Genomic DNA, 19,572 nt, shown 5'->3' with positions numbered 1-19,572 from the left:
TTGGTAGTTGTAACGAAGGGGCCACTAGGCTTTGTATCCCATATCTCTCTCCTATCTCTCTACATACTGCTCTGTATCTCCTATCTCTTTTTTTAATGATTGCCTGCCTCTCTTCTGAAGGGGAGGTTAAACCCGCTTCCACACTCCATCGTTCCTAGAAGGCAAAACCTTCAAAACAGTGAGTCCGCTAAAAGCGAACCACGAAGTAGGGAGGGAACACTGTACTATCTTCCCAGGTAGCAACCACGTAAGGCAGTTTGCTCCATCCTTTCTTAAGCCCCTTAATAACAAATATAATAATAAAACTTTATTTGTACCCCACCACCATTTCCCTGAAGGGACTTGGGGTAGCAAACAAAGCACTCAAGGTGCCACACATAAAATAGAATTACATATGATTAAAACAATACACAAGTTGGGTTGTTGTAGGTTTTTTCAGGCTATATGGTCATGTTCTAGAGGCATTCTCTCCTGACGTTTTGCCTGCATCTATGGCAAGCATCCTCAGAGGTAGTGAGGATGCCTCACTACCTCTGAGGATGTTTGCCATAGATGCAGGCGAAACGTCAGGAGAGAGCACCTCTAGAACATGGCCATATAGCCCGAAAAAACCTACAACAACCCAGTGATTCCGGCCATGAAAGCCTTCGACAATACACAAGTTCACTGAATACAAACAGCGGACGTCTACACTGCCATATAAAATCCAGATTATCTGCTTTGAACTGGATTATGTGGAGGTGTAGGAGGGACCTTAGAATGCCTCTGATTGGAGAGGTCTCAGGAGGATTTATCCCTCTGTCCCACCAAGTGTTTGTTCATACATACTTCCTTCACCTCTTAAAGAAGAATGTATGACCAATATGTAAACAAGTACATTCTCCAATTTTTTTTTTAACAAGAACCACTTTGACCAGGGACCACTCTCCAACATCAGTACCAAAAGGGTTATGAATCAGTTTTGGGTCAACTTTAGATTTGGTTTGGTTATTTGGGGTGCTGATTCAGAAAACTGCATTGGATAGACCACATCAGCTCTAGTTTTTGATACAGAACATATGCCATCCAGTAGTTGCCATCTCCTTGCCTACAGAAAACCATATCTAATATTCTAGATCAGTGGTTCTCAACCTGGGGTCCCCAGATGTTTTTGGCCTTCAACTCCCAGAAATCCTAACAGCTGGTAAACTGGCTGGGATTTCTGGGAGTTGTAGGGCAAAACACCTGGGGACCCACAGGTTGAGAACCACTGATCTAGAGCTGATGTGGTCTATCCAAGGGAGCGGGGCTGGTCACAAACAGGGAAGGAGTGGCAGGCAAAAGGAATGGAAATAAAATAAAAAGGAAGGAGACTCGCGGACCAGATTTTCGTCCTCACGGCCCTGCAGAATTTGAAGAGGCACGAATGGAGTGTGAAAAGAGAGAAACGGGCCAAGAGGAAGGCGTGTCAAGCCAACCTCGACTGAGACCGCCTTCCACCTGGAAACCAATGCCCTCACTGTGGGAGACGATGCAGATCAAGAATAGGGCTCCACAGTCACCTACAGAACAACCAGAATACTGATCCTGAAGACTATCCTACTTGGCCAACTAGGGATCGCCCAAGTAAGTAAGCACTATTAGATGAACAGGTTGCCCTGGTAGATGGCAATTTATGGAGCCTTGTGGCCTACGCTGTCCAATGTGTATGACTCAGTGAGGCCCATCCCTCCCTGACTCACCTTCATAGTTGACCTGCCCGTCCCCGTCGATATCTGCCTCCCGTATCATTTCGTCCACCTCCTCGTCGGTGAGTTTCTCCCCTAAGTTTGTCATCACGTGGCGTAGCTCAGCCGCACTGATGTAGCCGTTCCCATCCTGAAAGTGGAGGAGATGCATAGTGGACACCCTTCCTTCCTAGGCCAGGTCCTAGTAGAAGACCTTCCCTTCCCTGTCTTGCATGCTCCAGAATAGATGCCTCCTCCATTTTAGACTGGAAGGGCAGGGCTTGCGTTCTCTCCTCCCGCCTCCAAAGATGGCCAGCCATCCTCCTCTACCGCCTCACCTTGTCAAACACTCGGAACGCCTCTCGGATCTCCTCCTCGCTGTCCGTGTCCTTCATTTTCCTGGCCATCATGGTCAAGAACTCTGGGAAGTCAATGGTGCCATTCCCTGAAAAGGGTTAACCAGCAATGGTAAGAGGAAACCAGTGGAAACCAAAGAATCCATTGAAGAAGCGGGCTCAACTTGGCCCTTTGCCCAACTCTGCCCATTTTAAGCTGTGAGGCCCACCCTGGATTCAAGCCCAGACCACTGACAAAGCCAGCATTGATCTTCTAATGCAAACGTTTTAAACAGAGGGCCAGGTCACAGTCCCTCAAACTGTTGGAGGGCCGGATTATAATTTGAAAAATACATGAATGAATTCCTATGAATACTGTACACATCTTATATGTAGTGCAAAAAAAAATCACCACTTAAAAATACAATAATCAAAATGAAGAACAATTTTAACAAATATAAACTTGTTAGTATTTCAATGGGAAGTGTGGGTCTGCTTTTGGCTGATGAGATAGGATTGTTGTTGTGTGCTTTCAAGTCATTTCAGACTTAGGTTGGGACCTTAGAATTGTTTTTTAAGTGTTTTTTGCACTTTTTTTGTTGTGTCAGGAGAGACTTGAGAAACTGCAATTCGCTTCTGGTGTGAGAGAATAGCCATCTGCAAGGACTTTGCCCAGGGAACGCCTGGATGATTTGATGTTTTTATCATCCTTGTGGGAGGCTTCTCTCATGTCCCCGCATGAGGAGCTGGAGCTGGTAGAGGGAGCTCATCCGCCTCTCCCCGGATTCGAACCTGCGACCTGTCTGTCTTCAGTCCTGTCGGCACTACAAATTATTTATTTATTTATTTATTTACAGCTTTTATATTCCGCCCTTCTCATCCCGCAAGGGACTCGGGGTGGATTACAGCGTACACATATATGGCAAACATTAAATGCCAATTTTGACATAGAAACATATACAGACATACACAGAGGCTATTTAAGTTTTTCTGGCCGCCAGGGGAGCTGTCGCTTTCATCGTCCATCTGCAACACTGATGAAGTACTTCCGCATTCCCCGCATGCTTCCCCGCTGGAATGCTTTGCTGGAGTCTTCTTTATGGCCTCATAAATCAGTTAATTTAGCCTCCCCACTCTTTAAGGTGGTACCTAATTTTCCTACTTGACAGATGCAACTGTCTTTCAGGTTGCAAAGGTCGACAACAGGCTACACACAATTGGTTGGAAACCCACTCCAACCGGGCTGGCTTCGAACTCATGACCTTTTGGTCAGAGTGATCTTAATGCAGCTGACACTCAGCCAGCTGCGCCACAATCCCAGTGCAGTGTGCATAGGAATTCATTCATGCTTTTTTCACTAATTATAATCCAGCCCTCCAACAGTTTGAGGGACTGTGACCTGGACCTCTGTTTACAAAGTCTGAGGACTTTTTAACCTCCCACAATTCCGACTGTTAGGAATTGTGGGAGTTGACATCCAAAACACCTGGAGGGACGAAGTTTGCCCACGCCTGCTCTGGAGCGCAGCCAACCCCAAGATAAGGCCGTGCAGGCGCCTACCGTCAGCATCCACCTCGTTGATCATATCCTGAAGCTCGGCCTCCGTGGGGTTCTGCCCCAAGGACCGCATCACGGTGCCAAGTTCCTTGGTGGTGATGGTGCCATCCCCGTCCTTGTCAAAGAGGGAGAAGGCCTCCTTGAATTCTGGGAGGGAGAAACGGCAACGTTAAAGAGCGACGCTGAACTCAACCACATGACACCAGCAGTTAGAGCACTTCACAAATTAATGCATCTTGACAACTTAGTCCCCAAAACAAGAAACAGTCAAAACCAGGAGAAGTCTTCTGAGATTTTGCTACACATGGCTGGGTTGTTTGATTTTTTCCCCCCAGCCTTTTGCATAGATTTCTACAAAAGCTAGGAAAACAAGGCCTTCTCCCCATCCTGCTGTTGGAATCCAACCCCACACTGCCCAAGTCTCAAGTCCTCAATGAGGAGAAGTTAGTTAGCATTAGAAGAGTCTAAGGGTTTCCCTTTCCACATGTCTCTTGTATGACAGTTGGACATGTATCTATTTGTTCTCTAGATTGTTGTAGGTTTTTTGGGCTATAGGGCCATGTCCCAGAAGCATTCTCTCCTGATGTTTTGCCTGCATCTATGGCAGGCATCCTCAGAGGTTGTGAGGTCTGTTGGAAACTAGGAAAATTGGGTTTATATATCTGTGGAAAGTCCAGGGTGTCTGTTGGAGGTAGGTGTGAATGTTTCCATTGCCCACCTTGATTAGCACCTTGATTAGTCCAGTGTATCTGTCCGAACGTATCTCCCTCTACGTCCCATCCCGGAATTTGAGATCATCTGAGGGGGCCCTGCTCTCGACCCCACCACTATCCCAAGTGAGGTTGGTGGGGACAAGGAGCAGGGCCTTCTCAGTGGTGGCCCCTCACCTGTGGAACTCACTCCCGGGGGAAATTAGGGCATCGACATCCCTCCTTTCCTTCAGGAGGAAGGTAAAGACGTGGTTGTGAGACCAAGCCTTCGGGCAATCTGCTAACTAGATAAGGACAACCAGATGAATAGGAATGACAGGACTGACAATTGTGGAATTGGAATATGAACTATGAGATAGCGAACATTGACCGGCAATAAGGAGTAATTGGTTTGTATTGGTTTGTATGGATTTTTATTGGTCTTATCGGTTTATAGATGTAATGTATAATTGTGGTCTGATTGTTAATTTATGTTATTTTGTTCTATTACTTTTTTATTTTGTTTTATTACTGTTGTATGATACGGGCATCGAATTGTGCCTTGTTTTTGTAAGCCGCCCTGCGTCCCCTTCGGGGTGAGAAGGGCGGGGTAGAAGTAAACCAAATAATAAATAATAATAATTGATGGCCTGACAGTTTTCAGGTGTGGCTTGTTAGCACCTGGGGAATCTTTTATTGAGAGGTGATTAGTTGTCCCCAATAGTTTCTTGTCTGGAGTTCCACTGTGTTATAACAGCAAATAAAGAACAACACTCAAACGCAGGGGAACTCCAGACAAGAAACAATCAGGGATAGCTAATCACCCCTCAACAAAGGATTCCCCCAGGCACTAACAAGCCACAACTGAAAACCGTCAGGCCATCAAATGCTAATCAAGGTGGAAAATTGAAACATTCACACCTATCTCCAAAAGACAAAGAGTTATTTCTCCCTCCCTGGATACGAGAAGGATTCTGATTTGTTGTTGAGGCGCTATGATTAGGATAATGATTGTTTTTGATGTTGATCGTTATGTAGAATGTATAATGTGTTTTAATTTGCTTTGATACTGTTATGTGGTAATTTGTATTATGTAAACCGCTTTGAGTCACCTAAGGGCCGAGAAAAGCGGTATAGTAATAAAGTAAATAAAGTAAGTAAATAAATAAATAAATAAAATATTATTCCACAGATATATAAACCCAATTTTCCTAGTTTCCAACAGACCTCACAACCTCTGAGGATGCCTGCCATAGATGCAAGCGAAACCTCAAGAAACAATGCTTCTAGAACATGGTCATATAGTCTGAAAAAAACCTACAACCAAGTGATTCCGGCCATGAAACCCTTTGGTTGTTTTAAATGGATACTTTTCTACTGCAAGCTTTTTGAACCTGACCTCTGCCTTCTTACAGTTTAGTATGGAGAGTATGCGCTGTGTGCTTTGAGATCTCTCTCTGCTTGTGTGTCAAAAGGGATGTAGCGATTGGTGTGTTCCCCCCCCCCCCTCTTGAAACCTTAGAAGAGATGGGTATTAAGAGTAGCTCAGACCCAGTTCTTGGTCATTAAGAAATACAGTTATTTCTTATTATTGTAAATAAACAATTTGTGTATTGTCGAAGGCTTTCATGGCCGGAATCACTGGGTTGTTGTGGGTTTTTTGGGGGACTATATGGCCATGTTCTAGAGGCATTCTCTCCTGACGTTTCGCCTGCATCTATGGCACGCATCTTCGGAGATTTGTTTTGTTTCATTTCACGGCTATTTTTATACTCTGATGCTTTTACATTGTTAATTGTCATATGTTTATTATGTTTTAAATGTGTTTTTAGTGACAAACTCTGTTATATAGGGCTTGGTCCTGCTTATAAGCCACCCAAGATGGTGGCGGGATATAGAATCATAGAATCAAAGAGTTGGAAGAGACCTCATGGGCCATCCAGTCCAACCCCATTCTGCCAAGAAGCAGGAATATTGCATTCAAATCACCCCTGACAGATGGCCATCCAGCCCGTTTAAAAGCTTCCAAAGAAGGAGCCTCCACCACACTCCCTCCGGGGCAGAGAGTTCCACTGCTGAACGGCTCTCACAGTCAGGAAGTTCTTCCTCATGTTCAGATGGAATCTCCTCTCTTGTAGTTTGAAGCCATTGTTCCGTGTCCTAGTCTCCAAGGAAGCAGAAAACAAGCTTGCTCCCTCCTCCCTGTGGCTTCCTCTCACATATTTATACATGGCTATCATATCCCCTCTCAGCCTTCTCTTCTTCAGGCTAAACATGCCCAGCTCCTTAAGCCGCTCCTCATAGGGCTTGTTCTCCAGACCTTTTATCATTTTAATTATTATTATTATTATTAAAGTTATTATTATTATTATTTTACTGACACAAAAACACAGTATAACACAGCAAATGATATATATGCTCAATTTCTTATCACAAAATCACAAGTCGAACACTTCCCAAGTGTTTAGGACTGTGTGATTATTATTATTATTATTATTATTATTATTATTATTATTAATTATACCTCTAGGAATTTTCTAGATTCTTCCAGTAAAAGCCCTTCCTTTCAATAGGGCTCACTATTATCAAGAGTTTCCAAGGTAAAGTCAGGAACATAATCCCACGGATATGGAGCCATTCTGTATTTACTGCTTCAGTGCACCTGGAGGACTCACCTGCAATCTGCTCTTCGGTAAGCTGGTCAGCCTGGAAAAAGAGAAAGAGAGAGAAAATGGTAAATACTGGGTTGTGGCTCTTTTCTTGGCCAAGCCTCTCGGCATCTCTCACCAACTCCCTAGTGAGGGATGCTGCAATGCTGCAATGAGGTGCCAAGGCCTGGGTGGCTTCCTTATCTCCTTATCACCCGAGCCCATTGCAACTTGTGATCTAACGAACCAAAGCAAATTGCCAACTGCATCTAGTCATTCCACAGATATATAAACCCATTTTCCTAGTTCCAACAGACCTCACTACCTCTGAGGATGCTTGCCATAGATACAGGCAAAACGTCAGGAGAGAATGCCTCTAGAACATGGCCATATAGCCTGAAAAAAACCTACAACAACCACATTAGAAAGGCCCATCAGAGGTTGAGAAGCCCATTCCTTGCTGCCAGTACATTCTCAGGTCTGCAGCCATGAGGATCTTGTAGGAATGGATCCTGAAAGGGAAGGCGGAGGAAAGGAGGGCACTCCAAGCCAAATTCAGGAAGAGTAAAATGGGTGCAGTCCTGGTTGCCTCCTTTCCCTTTCAAGATCCATCCAGAAGATGTTCCTATACATTGGGAGCCTACCTTGCCCCTCGTTCAGTGTCCTATTCCTGCTTCTCTCAATTGAGCTGCACTGAAACAAGCCTTCCAATTCCCAAGCTATGCCCATGCACCATTACCACATGCCATCAGCTGGAAACCCCTTTCCCCAGCACCAACTGTCACTCTGCTATTGTAATAATATAATATACTGTAATATAATATACTAGCTGTCCCCTGCCACGTGTTGCTGTGGCCCAGTCTGTTGATCTGGAAAATAAAGTAATGAGAAAGTGTTGGCCTGCTCGTTGTTATGTTATTTTATTTTACTGTGTATGATTCTGCTTTATTGTCTTTGTACTCATATGTTGTATGTATTTTATTGTGTTGTTGTTGTTTTCGTTTTAATTTATTGTAATATACTGTTGGGCTTGGCTTCATGTAAGCCGCCCCAAGTCCACATTGGGGAGATGGTGGCGGGGTATTAAATAAAGTATTATTATTATTATTGGTTTCTAATATATGTAATTTCTTTCTGCTTGTGGGTAAACAGTATTTTTGTTGTTTTTTTGTCAGTGTTGATGTGGAGAGTGTCTGGTTTGCCCACTCTGGAACATGCAATGTATAATTGTCCTTCTTTAGGGGTCGCTTTCAAATCTATGATACTATATCTCTGTGTGTGAATCATATCTATCTATCTATCTATCTATCTATCTATACCTATCTATGGCTGGATGGCTCTTTGTCAGGAGGACTTTATGTTTTCTTGCCCTGATGAAGGAAGTTGGATTGGATGGCCTTAAATATTTTCTGTTGGTCGTGGGTGTTCTGTGTGGGAAGTTTGCCCCAATTCTGTCATTCATGGGGTTCAGAATGCTCTTTGATTGTAGGTGAACTGTGAATCCCAGTGACTACAACTCCCAAATGTCAAGGTCTATTTCCCCCAAACTCCATCTGTGTTCATATTTGGGCGTATTGAGTGCTTGTGCCAAGTTTGGTCCAGATCCATCATTGTTCGAGTCCACAGTGCTCTCTGGATGTAGGTGAACTACAACTCTCAAATTGAAGGTCAATGCCCACCAAACCCTTCCAGTATTTTCTGTTGGTCATGGGAATTCTATGTGCCAAGTTTGGTTCAATTCAATCATTGGTGGAGTTCAGAATGCTCTTTGATTGTAGGTGAACTATAAATCTCAGCAACTACAACTCCCAAATGACAAAATCATAATTTTTGAGTGATGGTCATTCCTTGTGTTGTGAAATGTTTTGTTGTCAAATTTGGTGTGATTTCGTTCATTTGTTCTTTTGTTTTTAAGGTACTCATTATGCACAGAGCATTTATATATATATATATATATATATATATATATATATATATATATATAGATAGATTGTATATACATATAATATCTTTAATATTATAATGTAATGCAATATAATAATAATAATATATTATAATTATATATTTATATTACATGTAATATTACTAATAATATTACGATATAGTGGTATGGTGCAATATAGCAATGTTTAATGCTGATATTGTACAATGCTAATATTATTATTATTATTATTATTAACTTTATTTGTACCCCGCTAGCATCTCCCGAAGGACTCGATGCGGCTTACACAGGCCGAAGCCTCAAAACACAATACAATAGAGAACATAACACAACAATAGCAAAGCAAATCAAAACAATAAGCAAAATAACGACATAATAATAATATATATATTATTAATATATCGTATGTAATATATACCTTGTAAGCCACTCTGAGTCCCCCTCGGGGTGAGAAGGACGGCATATAAATGTCGTAAATAAATAAATAATAAATACCATCGACAGCAGCACAGAAAACAGCAACTAAAGGATGCGAAGGCCAGTCTCATATAGGTAGATCACCTGAATTTGTCAAAGGGGACCACTCAATCCCTTAATTCCACCAGTTGAACTCCATCCACTGGTATCCTCAAACTCTGACTTACACTGGCTTCCTTCAAAATGGACACCTTGCTTGTCATTTCTCCTTGCAAGAATCTCCACTATCCACTATTTTGTTTCCTCTTTGCAATATCCTTCAGGCGCTCTCCAGCAGAAACGGCAAAATATAGGTAGGATCGATAGCATTGCAAAACAAAAGCCGACTCAAAAGTTGCCTGGGTCAGTCTCCCTTTGCCTTGATTTGCCCCCTGAGAAAGCCAAGGCTGACCAGCCTCTGTTCTCCAGATATTCAAAGCAGCGCCTGTCTTGTCAGCTATCGTGAGCATCAGGAAGGAACACTGCAAGCCGAGCTTACAAAAACCAAAAGTGCCAGGCCATTTGATAGTTTGCAGAATACACAGCCATTGGTCTGATCTAGAGGGATTGCATTACCACCAGAGGAAAATATATTTTCAACACAAAGGACCTAAAGCAGAACAAGTCACCTATGCAAACCTTATAGGGCTGACATGACAGATATCCAACAGGCTGCATTTAATACAGCAAGTGTGTCTTGCAATTGCTTGCCAATTTATGGCAACTACATGAATTTCAAAGCATTTTCTCAGACAAGTACTGTATATACTTAAGTATAAGCCTAGTTTTTCAGTCCCTTTTTTAGGCTGAAAGAGCTCCCTTCGGCTTATACTCGAGTCAAGGTTATTTATTATTTTACTCTGTTATAAGTATTATTTTTATTACATTTATTATCTTACTCTATTATTACATTTACATTATTTTACTCTATTATTTTATTACATTTATTATTTTACTCTATATATTACTGTTTTGATTACATTTATTATTATTTTATTATTATTATTAACTTTATTTGTACCCCGCTAGCATCTCCCGAAGGACTCAATGTGGCTTACATGGGCCGAGGCCTCAAAAAACAACAACATAACAATACACATAACATTATTAAGCAAATCAAAAACATCAAGCAATAGACGATAAACAAAACACCATAACACAATTAAAAACTAGGGCCAGGCCGACTGTAATGGGTACAGATTATTTTATTTTATTCTATTTATTATTATTATTAAATAGAAATTTTATTCTATTTATTATTATTATTATTACATTTACATTATTTTACTCAGTTATTTTTATCACATTTATTATTTTGCTCTCTTTATTATTATTGGAAGGATAGGTAGGCACATTTACATTGAAGAAGGTTAAAATAATGGTTTGATCAGAGTTGGACAGTCTTATCTTAAATTACAGTAAATATTCGAAAACATTTATTATTACTATTATTATTTTTTTATTCATTATTTTACTCTCTTTATTATTGTTGGAAGGATATGTAAATACATTTACATTGAACATGAGAATGATTTAATCAGAGTTGGGCAGTCTTATCTCAAATTACAATTTTATGTAAAGGGGCCGACCAAGGGCAAGATGGATGGATGGCATCCTTGAAGTGACTGGACTGACCTTGAAGGAGCTGGGGGTGGTGACGGCCAACAGGGAGCTCTGGCGTGGGTTGGTCCATGAGGTCACGAAGAGTCGGAGACGACTGAACGAATGAACATTCAACACCATTTCACCTCCTGATGCCTCAATTAATGTAATTTTATTGGTATCTATTTTTATTTTGAAATTTACCAATAGCTGCTGCATTTCCCACCCTCGGCTTATATTCGAGTCAATACATTTTCCCAGTTATTTTGTGGTAAAATTAGGTACCTTGGCTTAAATTCGGGTCAGCTTATACTCGAGTATATACGGTAATACGCAGGTGGTTTTGCTCAGAAATATAACCGACAGCACCTGGAATTCATTGCTGATTGCTCATTCAAATACTTATTCAGGGGCCAGTCCTGCTTGGCTCTGAAGATCAGGAGGACCTGAAAGGAAAATCCAATCTCCCTTCAAGTTAATCTGAATCCTCCTTGATAAATGTGTAAGGAGAGCTCCCAGAACCAGAGATGGATTCCGTTCCCTTCCCAACTCACCAGGCTTTTGGCACTGAAATCCAAAACCCGACTGCTGACTCACTGTAACAGAGACCTGTGACTCTGCCCAGTCCCAGCAGGAAAAAAAGAGACCCACAGCCTCTTCTTCGGCCTCCAAACAAAGCCAGTTTCAGAGCAACATACTGTATATACTTGAGTATAAACCTAGTTTTTCAGCCCCTTTTTAGGCTGAAAAATTTCCCCTCGGCTTATACTCGAGTCAATGTTATTTACTATTTTACTCTGTTATTAGTATTATTTTTATTGCATTTATTATTTAATTTAATTTATTATTATTATTATTACATTTATTGTTTTACTCTTTATTGTTATTATAAGATTTATTATTTTACTTTATTTATTATTGTTATTAATACATTTATTATTTTACTCTATTTATTATTGTTATTAATACATTTATTATTTTACTCTATTTATTATTGTTATTAATACATTTATTATTTTACTCTATTTATTACTATTATTACATTTATTATTTTACTCTTTATTGTTATTATAACATTTATTATTTACTCTATTTATTATTATTATGACATTTATTATTCTACTCTTTATTGTTATTATAACATGTATTATTTTACTCTATTTATTATTGTTATTACATTTATTATTTTACTCCCTTTATTATTATTGGAAGGATATGTAAGCACATTTACATTGAAGGAGGTTAGAATAATGGTTTAATCAGAGTTGGACAGCTTTATCTTAAATTACAATTTTATGTAAATATTTTTGAATATTTACTCTACTGATGCCTCAATTAATGTTATTTTTATTGGTATCTATTTCTATTTTGAAACTTACCAGTAGCTGCTGCATTTCTCACCCTCGGCTTATACTCGAGTCATGAGGCCAAGCCCAAAGATACATAAAGTAAAATAATAAATGTAATAATAATAATAATAAAGTAAAATAATAAATGCAATAAAAATAATACTAATAACAGAGTAAAATAGTAAATAACATTATTTACTATTTTACTCTGTTATTAGTATTATTTTTATTGCATTTATTATTTTACTTTATTGTTATTATTACATTTATTATTTTACTTTATGTATCTTTGGGCTTGGCCTCATGTTAGCCGCCTTAAGTCCCCTTTGGGGATGGTGGCCCCACGAGATGCAGAGCCAACCTTCAGAAATGGGGCCACAAAGTGGAATCCTCGACATGCGAGTGCAGAGAGGAGCAAACCACAGACCACCTGCTGCAATGCAACCTGAGCCCTACCACATGCACAATGGAGGACCTTCTTGCAGCAACACCAGAAGCACTCCAAGTGGCCAGATACTGGTCAAAGGACATTTAATCAATTACCAAAATCACACATTTTGTATTTTCTCTGTTTGTTTGCTTTGTTCTGTTAGAAATGTAATATAACTGACTGGCTGCCCTGACACGAGAAATAAAAATCTCAATTTTATGACAAACCATCTTTGCCGCATTCTCACTGGCCTGGCCTTGCTGGAGTTGGCCGGGCTATCGATTATTATGCTTCTGCATTGGCCACGCAGCAGCTTGCAGCTCACACCCACTTGTGAAAAAAAAAAAAGAGTTTTGCATTCAGCTTCAATGCTTTCCAAACGGAGGGCTTGTTGCAAGACAGGATGGCTTGGACTCCAGCCTCCACTGCAGTCTCCGCCACTTGAGCACTGCAGCACCGCCGGAGGAGCCCAAAACCCAAGGCAAACCTGATACGGCTGGCGAAAGGCGCACTGCGAGACGCAGGCAGCATCAAGGACTGCCAAGGGTGCCACAATTAGAATGGCGCAGCCTGGGGTGGGGTAGAGTGGAGTGGAGTGGGGGGAGTGCCCGACGGAAGCGCCTCGGTAGCCATCTGGACTCCTCTCCCCACCCTTTTTCCCTTCTGGAAAAATCCACGTTGCCCTCAGGCAGATGGGGTACGGGGGGCTCAAGACCACCGCAGTGCTGCCAGACAGCAACAGGAAGGAGGAGGATGAAGCAAACCAAGCCTTGCAAGAGGGATTGGAAAGCCAGGAGGGAGCTTTTCCTCCCATGTGCAGGGAAGAAGGCCAAAACGCAGCACAATGGTGCGTTTCATCAAACTGGGTCAATCCTTCCTCTGGGCTGCACTACCGAGCCGTCTGGGACAAAAGATCAAAGGACCAGTGCAATCTTTCATTCTGGCCAAAGCCGCCACCGAGTGAGATCTCTTCCTGACATCCCCATGAGCTAGAGAGGAGGGGGAAAGGGAAAAGAACAAGGGAAACGGCACTGTTGACAGTGTTCGGCCTTTGGATGTGACGTAGCATTGATATACCCAGAAGGCACCACATCCTGCCTGATCCTGGACGCTAAACTGGGTCAGCCCTGGCGAGTACGAGGATGAGTGGCCGACAACAAACGCAAGATGCGGTAGGCTGCATTTCAAAGGCAAAACCATCTCCGGAGATTTCCTAAGACAACTCTCTGAAATGTGTGAAGTCAACATGAGACTTGAAAGGACACACACACACACTTCTTCAAATGAAGGATGAACCCAAGATCACAAAGAGGAAGTCATGGTACCCTGTCTTTCTTACCAACTGAAAGTCCATTGGTTTGTTGTGAGTTTTCCAGGCTCTTATAATAATAATAAATAAACTTTAGAAGATTTCCTAAGATGACTCTCTGAAATTTGTGAAGTCAACATAAGACTTGAAAGGACACACCCACACACACTTCTTCAAATGAAGGATCAACCCAAGATCACAAAGAGGAAGTCATGGTACCCTGTCTTTCTTACCAACTGAAAGTCTATGGGTTTGTTGTGAGTTTTCCAGACTGTTATAATAATAATAAATAAACTTTAGAAGATTTCCTAAGACGACTCTCTGAAATGTGTGAAGTCAACATGAGACTTGAAAGGACAGACATACACACACACCTCTTCAAATAAAGGACCAACCCAAGATCACAAAGAGGAAATCGTGGCACCCTGTCTTTCTTACCAACTGAAAGTCCATTGGTTTGTTGTGAGTTTTCCAAGTTGTTATAATAATAATAAATAAACTTGATTTATACCCCGCTCCATCTCCCCAAGGAGGACTCGGTGCAGCTTACAGGAGGCCAGCCCATCGATACAATACAAGCAATATAACACAAGAAAACGAGTAAAATACATAAAATGCAAAATCATAATACTGTATATACTCAAGTATAAACCTAACTTTTCAGGCTGAAAAAAATCGCCTCGGCTTTACTCGAGTCAAGGTTATTTATTATTTTACTCTGCTATTAGTATTATTTTTATTACATTTATTATTTTACTCTATTAATATTATTACATTTACATTATTTTACTGTGTTATTATATTGACTACATTTACTATTTTACTCTATTATTGTTATTATTACATTTATTACTTTATTATTATTACTATTATTACTATTACACTCGCTGGAACACCTCAGCAAGTGAGAGTCCAAAAGTGGCAGGCTCAAACCCAGCACCTCAACCAATGGCTGATACCAAATGAGAGACTCCCTCCTGGGCACACAGAAGACTGGGCGACTTGGAAGGCGCTGAACAGACTGCGCTCTGGCACCACGAGATGCAGAGCCAACCTTGAGAAATGGGGCCACAAAGTGGAATCCTCGACATGCGAGTGCGGAGAAGAGCAAACCACTGACCACCTGCTGCAATGCAACCTGAGCCCTGCCACATGCACAAGGGAGGACCTTCTTGCGGCAACACCAGAGGCACTCCAAGTGGCCAGATACTGGTCAAAAGACATTTAACCAACTACCAAACTCACAAGTTTTGTATTTGTCTGTTTGTTTGCTTTGTTCTGTTAGAAATGTAATATAATGGACTGGTTGCTCTAACACAGTGGTTCTCAACCTGGGGGTCGCGACCCCCCGAGGGGTCGCCTGGCAAATTTTGAGGGGTCGCGGGACTGCCTCGTTTGGCCCCGCCCCCTTTGTGTCCCTGGAATGGCTGCCGGGCAACCTCTGGCAGCCAAAGAGCCAGCAAACACCCATGCCTGGAAGAGAGGGAAAGGAGCCATGCAGCTCTCCGCTCTCGCTCGCCCAGCCCCTTGTTCTGTCTACCGTTGCCACAGGACGCCTTCCCGCCTGCTTGGCGGGTGGGCACCGCAGCCTTGGTTGCCCGAGGGCTGCAAGGCTTCTTTCCTACCAGTGGCCAGGCAAGGGAAGGCGAGGCCTAGTGAGTGGCCTATCCTTTGCCTGGCGCGGGATGGGAAAGCACCCTGCAGCTGCAACGGAGAGAAGAAGGGACTGGCGCCGGTTGAAGGGCTCCTAAAGTCCCTCCGCCACCTGCTGCCTTCATCCTTTCAGCTTCTCCATTCCCCGGCTTTCCTCGCCTCCTCCTCCTCTTCCTCCTTGTCCCGGAGGAAGCAGCAGGCAGGAGGGGGGCGGGGCGGGAGAGAGATTGCACCCCTTTTCTCAAACTCTTGCCTCCCTCCCTTCACTGCAGGAAGGGAGAAAAGAAAGGCAGAAATAAATTTTAGTTTTGAAGTCCTGCTCCCTTCCTTCACCTCCAACTCCTTTGTTTCCTCCCTCTTCTCCCTGATTTGCTTGGCTGCCCCCGGCAAAGCACGCTCTCTCTCACACACACACTCTCACTCTCTCTCCTCCCCCCCCCCCCCCTCCGCTCCTATTAACAGCCAGACCGGGAGGCAGCTTCACGTGAGAGGATGGTGCTTCCGAGTGAAGGACCTTGCTTCCCTCTCTTCATTCCTTTCCTTCCTTCCCCTTCTTTTCCTTTCCTTCCTTCCTTCCCTCCTTCCTTTCCCTCCTTCTTTCCTTCCTCCCTTCTCCCTTTCCTTACCTCCCTCCCTCCCTTCCCTCCTTCCTTTCCTTCCTTCCTGTCCCTCTTCCTTTCCTTCTTTCCCTCCCTCCCTTCTTTCCCTTCCTTCCTTTTTCCTTCCTTCCTGTCCCTCCTTCTTCCTTTCCTTCTTTCCCTCCTTCCCTCCCTTCATTTCCTTCTTCCTCTCCTTCCCTCCCTCCTCCCTTCTCTCCTTTCTCTCCTTCCTTTCCTACTTTACCTCCTTCCTTCCCTCCCTCCCTTCCCTTTTCCATCCTTCCTGTCCCTCCTTCCTTTCCATCTTTTCCTCCCTCCCTTCCTTTCCTCTTCCTCTCTTTCCTTCCACCCTTCCTTCTATTATCATCATCAAGCAGAGGCAGACTGGCCATCTGTCAGGTGTACTTTGATTGTGTCTTTCCCTTATGGCAGAAGGGGGTTAGACTGAATGGCCCATGGAAGTCTCTTCCCACTTTAGGATTCTATTATTACTATTATCATCTTCATTAAGCAGAAGCAGACTGGCCATCTGTCAAGAGTGCTTTGATTGTGCATTCCCTTATGCAAGAATGAGGTTGGATTGGATAGCCTTTGGATGTCTCTCCCACCTTACGATTCTATTGTTGTTGTTAAGCAGAGGCTGAGTGGCCATTTGTTGAGAGGGCTTTAATTGTGTTCCTTTATGACAGGAGGGGGTTGGACTGGATGGCTTTTGGGGGTCCCTTCCAACTCTAGGATCCTATTATCATCATCATTAAGCAGAAGCAGATTGGTAATCTGTCAAGAGTGCTTTGATTGTGTATTTCCCTTATACAAGAGATTGGATTGGATGTCTCTCCCACCTTACGATTCTGTTGTTGTTCTTTTTGTTGTTGTTAAGCAAAGGCTGAGTAATTTGTTGGGAGGGCTTTAATTGTATCCCTTTATGGCAGAAGAGGGTTGGACTGGATGGCCTTTGGGGGTCCCTTCCAACTTTAGGATCCTATTATTACTATTACTATTATCATCATCATCATCATCATCACCATCATCATTATTAAGCAGTCTGAATGGCCAACATCAGGTGTGATTTGATTGTGCTTTTCTTGCATCAAGGCAGGAGGGGGTTGGACTGGATGGCCCTTGCGAGGTCACTTAACTGTAGGATCCTATTATTATTATTATTATTATTATTATTATTATTATTATTAAGCAGAGGTTGAATGGCCATCTGTTGCAGGGGCTTTGATTGTGGTTTTCCTGCAGGAAGACAGAAGGGGGTTGGACTGGATGGCTTTTGGAGGTCTCTTGCAGGTCTAGGATTCTATTATTACTATTATTAAATCACTGTGAATTCCTCCCAACCCCCTGCCAGTATTTTCTGTTGGTCATTGAGGTTCTTTTTGCCAAATCTGGTCCAGATCTGTCATTCATTTGGGGGTGGGGGTGGGGGGTGGCAGTGATCTGTGGAAGACAGAGTTGTATCGGTTGAAAGTATTGCAAATCCCATCATCCATTGTCCATACTCCCCCAAACATATTGTTTTTGTGATTAATCACTATGCTTTAATTCTGTTCAATTTGTAACAATGAAAATACATCCTGCATATCAGATATTTACCTTATGAGTCATAACAGTAGCAAAAATTACAATTATGAAGTAGCAACAAAAATAATTTTATGGTTGGGGGTCACCACAACGTGAGGAACTGTATTAAGGGGTCGCGGCATTAAAAAGGTTGAGAACCACTGCTCTAACACGACAAATAAATTACTAATATTATTAAATTTCCATTATTTACTCTATTATTACTTTTATTACATTTATTATTTGACTCTATTATTATTACATTTACATTCTTTTTCTGTATTATTATATTGATTGCATTTATTATTTTACTCTATTATTCTTATTACATTTATTACTTTATTATTATTACTACTATTATTATTAAATTTCCATTATTTACCCTATTATTATTTTTATTACATGTTATTACAGTTATTATTTTATTCTATCATTATAGGTAATAGGTAAGCACATTTACATTGAAGCAGGTTAGAATAATGGTTGAATCAGAGTTGGGCGGTCTTATCATAAATTAGAGTTTTGTGTAAATACTCCAAAACATTTAACCTACTGATGATTACCAGTAGCAGCGACATTTCTCACCCTCGGCTTATACTCGAGTCAATCTGTTTTCCCAGTTTTTTGTGGTAAAATTAGGTCCCTCGGCTTATATTCGGGTGGGCTTATACTCGAGTATATACGGTAATATACAACACAACAATATAAAATCAAACATTAAAAACATAGGGAATTTCACTAGGCAGGGCCAGATGCATGGATAAAATTATATATTTTTTAAAAAACACTGGGAGATAGGAGAGTGTAACTTATAAGGAGGAGGCTCCAAGAATGAGGAAAGATTTCATTGCACAACCCATAAAATAAAGTGCGTCTCTAAGGACATTTTGTGCAAAGTGTGGTCAGGGAGAATCTTTCACTCAATCACTGAAGGCACATTGGAATAACCAGATCTTCAAATTCCTCCTCAAGATTGCCAAGGTGGGGGCTCGTCTAATGTCTCTGGGGAGTGAGTTCCAGAGCCGGGGGGCCACCACAGAGAAGGCCCACTCTCTCGTCCCGCAAGTCGCACCTGCGATGCAGGCAGGAGTGAAAGAAGGGCCTCTCCAGAGGATTGTGGGTTCATAGATGGATATTTCCCAGAAGCATTCTCCTCTGACATTTTGCCTGCATCTATGGAAGGCATCCTCAGGTTTCTGAATGCCTGACATAGATGCAGGAGAAAGGTCAGGAGAGAATGCTTCTGGAACTTATCCATACAGCCTGGAAAAATCACAACAAATGAATGATTCTGGTAATTAAAGCCTTCGACAACGAAATTCCATTGCTTTCTGCTCGGTGCGGCCGCCCTCGTAGATTCGACACAGTAAATGCAAGGCAGAGCCAGCAGCCCTTTGGGACAGGCTTTTTAAAATAGCTTGAGGGAAAAGATGCTCTGAAAAGTAGGTTAGCGCAGCAAGAGCAGCCAGAAAGAAAATATTAATTTAATGGCTTGGATTATCGGGCAAGTGCTGTCGGAGAGAAAGGCAGCTCCAAAGATGGGGACTTTATTTTGTTATCAGATGAATGGGGAGACATTGGCGGAGATTGGGGAGGCAGAAGACCCCAGGGCTTCTTCAAAGGAAAACATTGCATTTAATGACATTCCCCACCACTGTTTGGGAACCCATTAAATTAATGGGTTGTTGTAGGGGTTTTTTGGGGTCTATATGGCCATGTTCTAGAGGCATT

At 42.1% G+C, this 19,572-nt stretch overlaps 1 protein-coding gene across 1 annotated transcript in view; it reads right to left on the bottom strand.

Moving 5' to 3' along the window:
* The window catches only part of LOC137095094 (calmodulin-1), a 31,870-nt gene that overhangs the window by 3,416 nt on the left and 8,882 nt on the right, over positions 1–19,572 (bottom strand). Inside the window, exons 2-5 of the mRNA XM_067461334.1 lie at positions 6,963–6,993; positions 3,602–3,745; positions 2,045–2,151; positions 1,722–1,857 (exon numbers count right to left, since the gene is read on the bottom strand). Coding sequence (XP_067317435.1) covers positions 1,722–1,857; positions 2,045–2,151; positions 3,602–3,745; positions 6,963–6,993 — 418 coding nt within the window. The remainder of the gene's footprint in view (positions 1–1,721; positions 1,858–2,044; positions 2,152–3,601; positions 3,746–6,962; positions 6,994–19,572) is intronic.

Source organism: Anolis sagrei, chromosome Y, assembly GCF_037176765.1.
Source record: "Anolis sagrei isolate rAnoSag1 chromosome Y, rAnoSag1.mat, whole genome shotgun sequence".
NCBI lineage: Eukaryota > Metazoa > Chordata > Lepidosauria > Squamata > Dactyloidae > Anolis > Anolis sagrei.
Note: the sequence above shows the minus strand (reverse complement) of the source record. Positions and strands in the feature narration are given on the sequence as shown.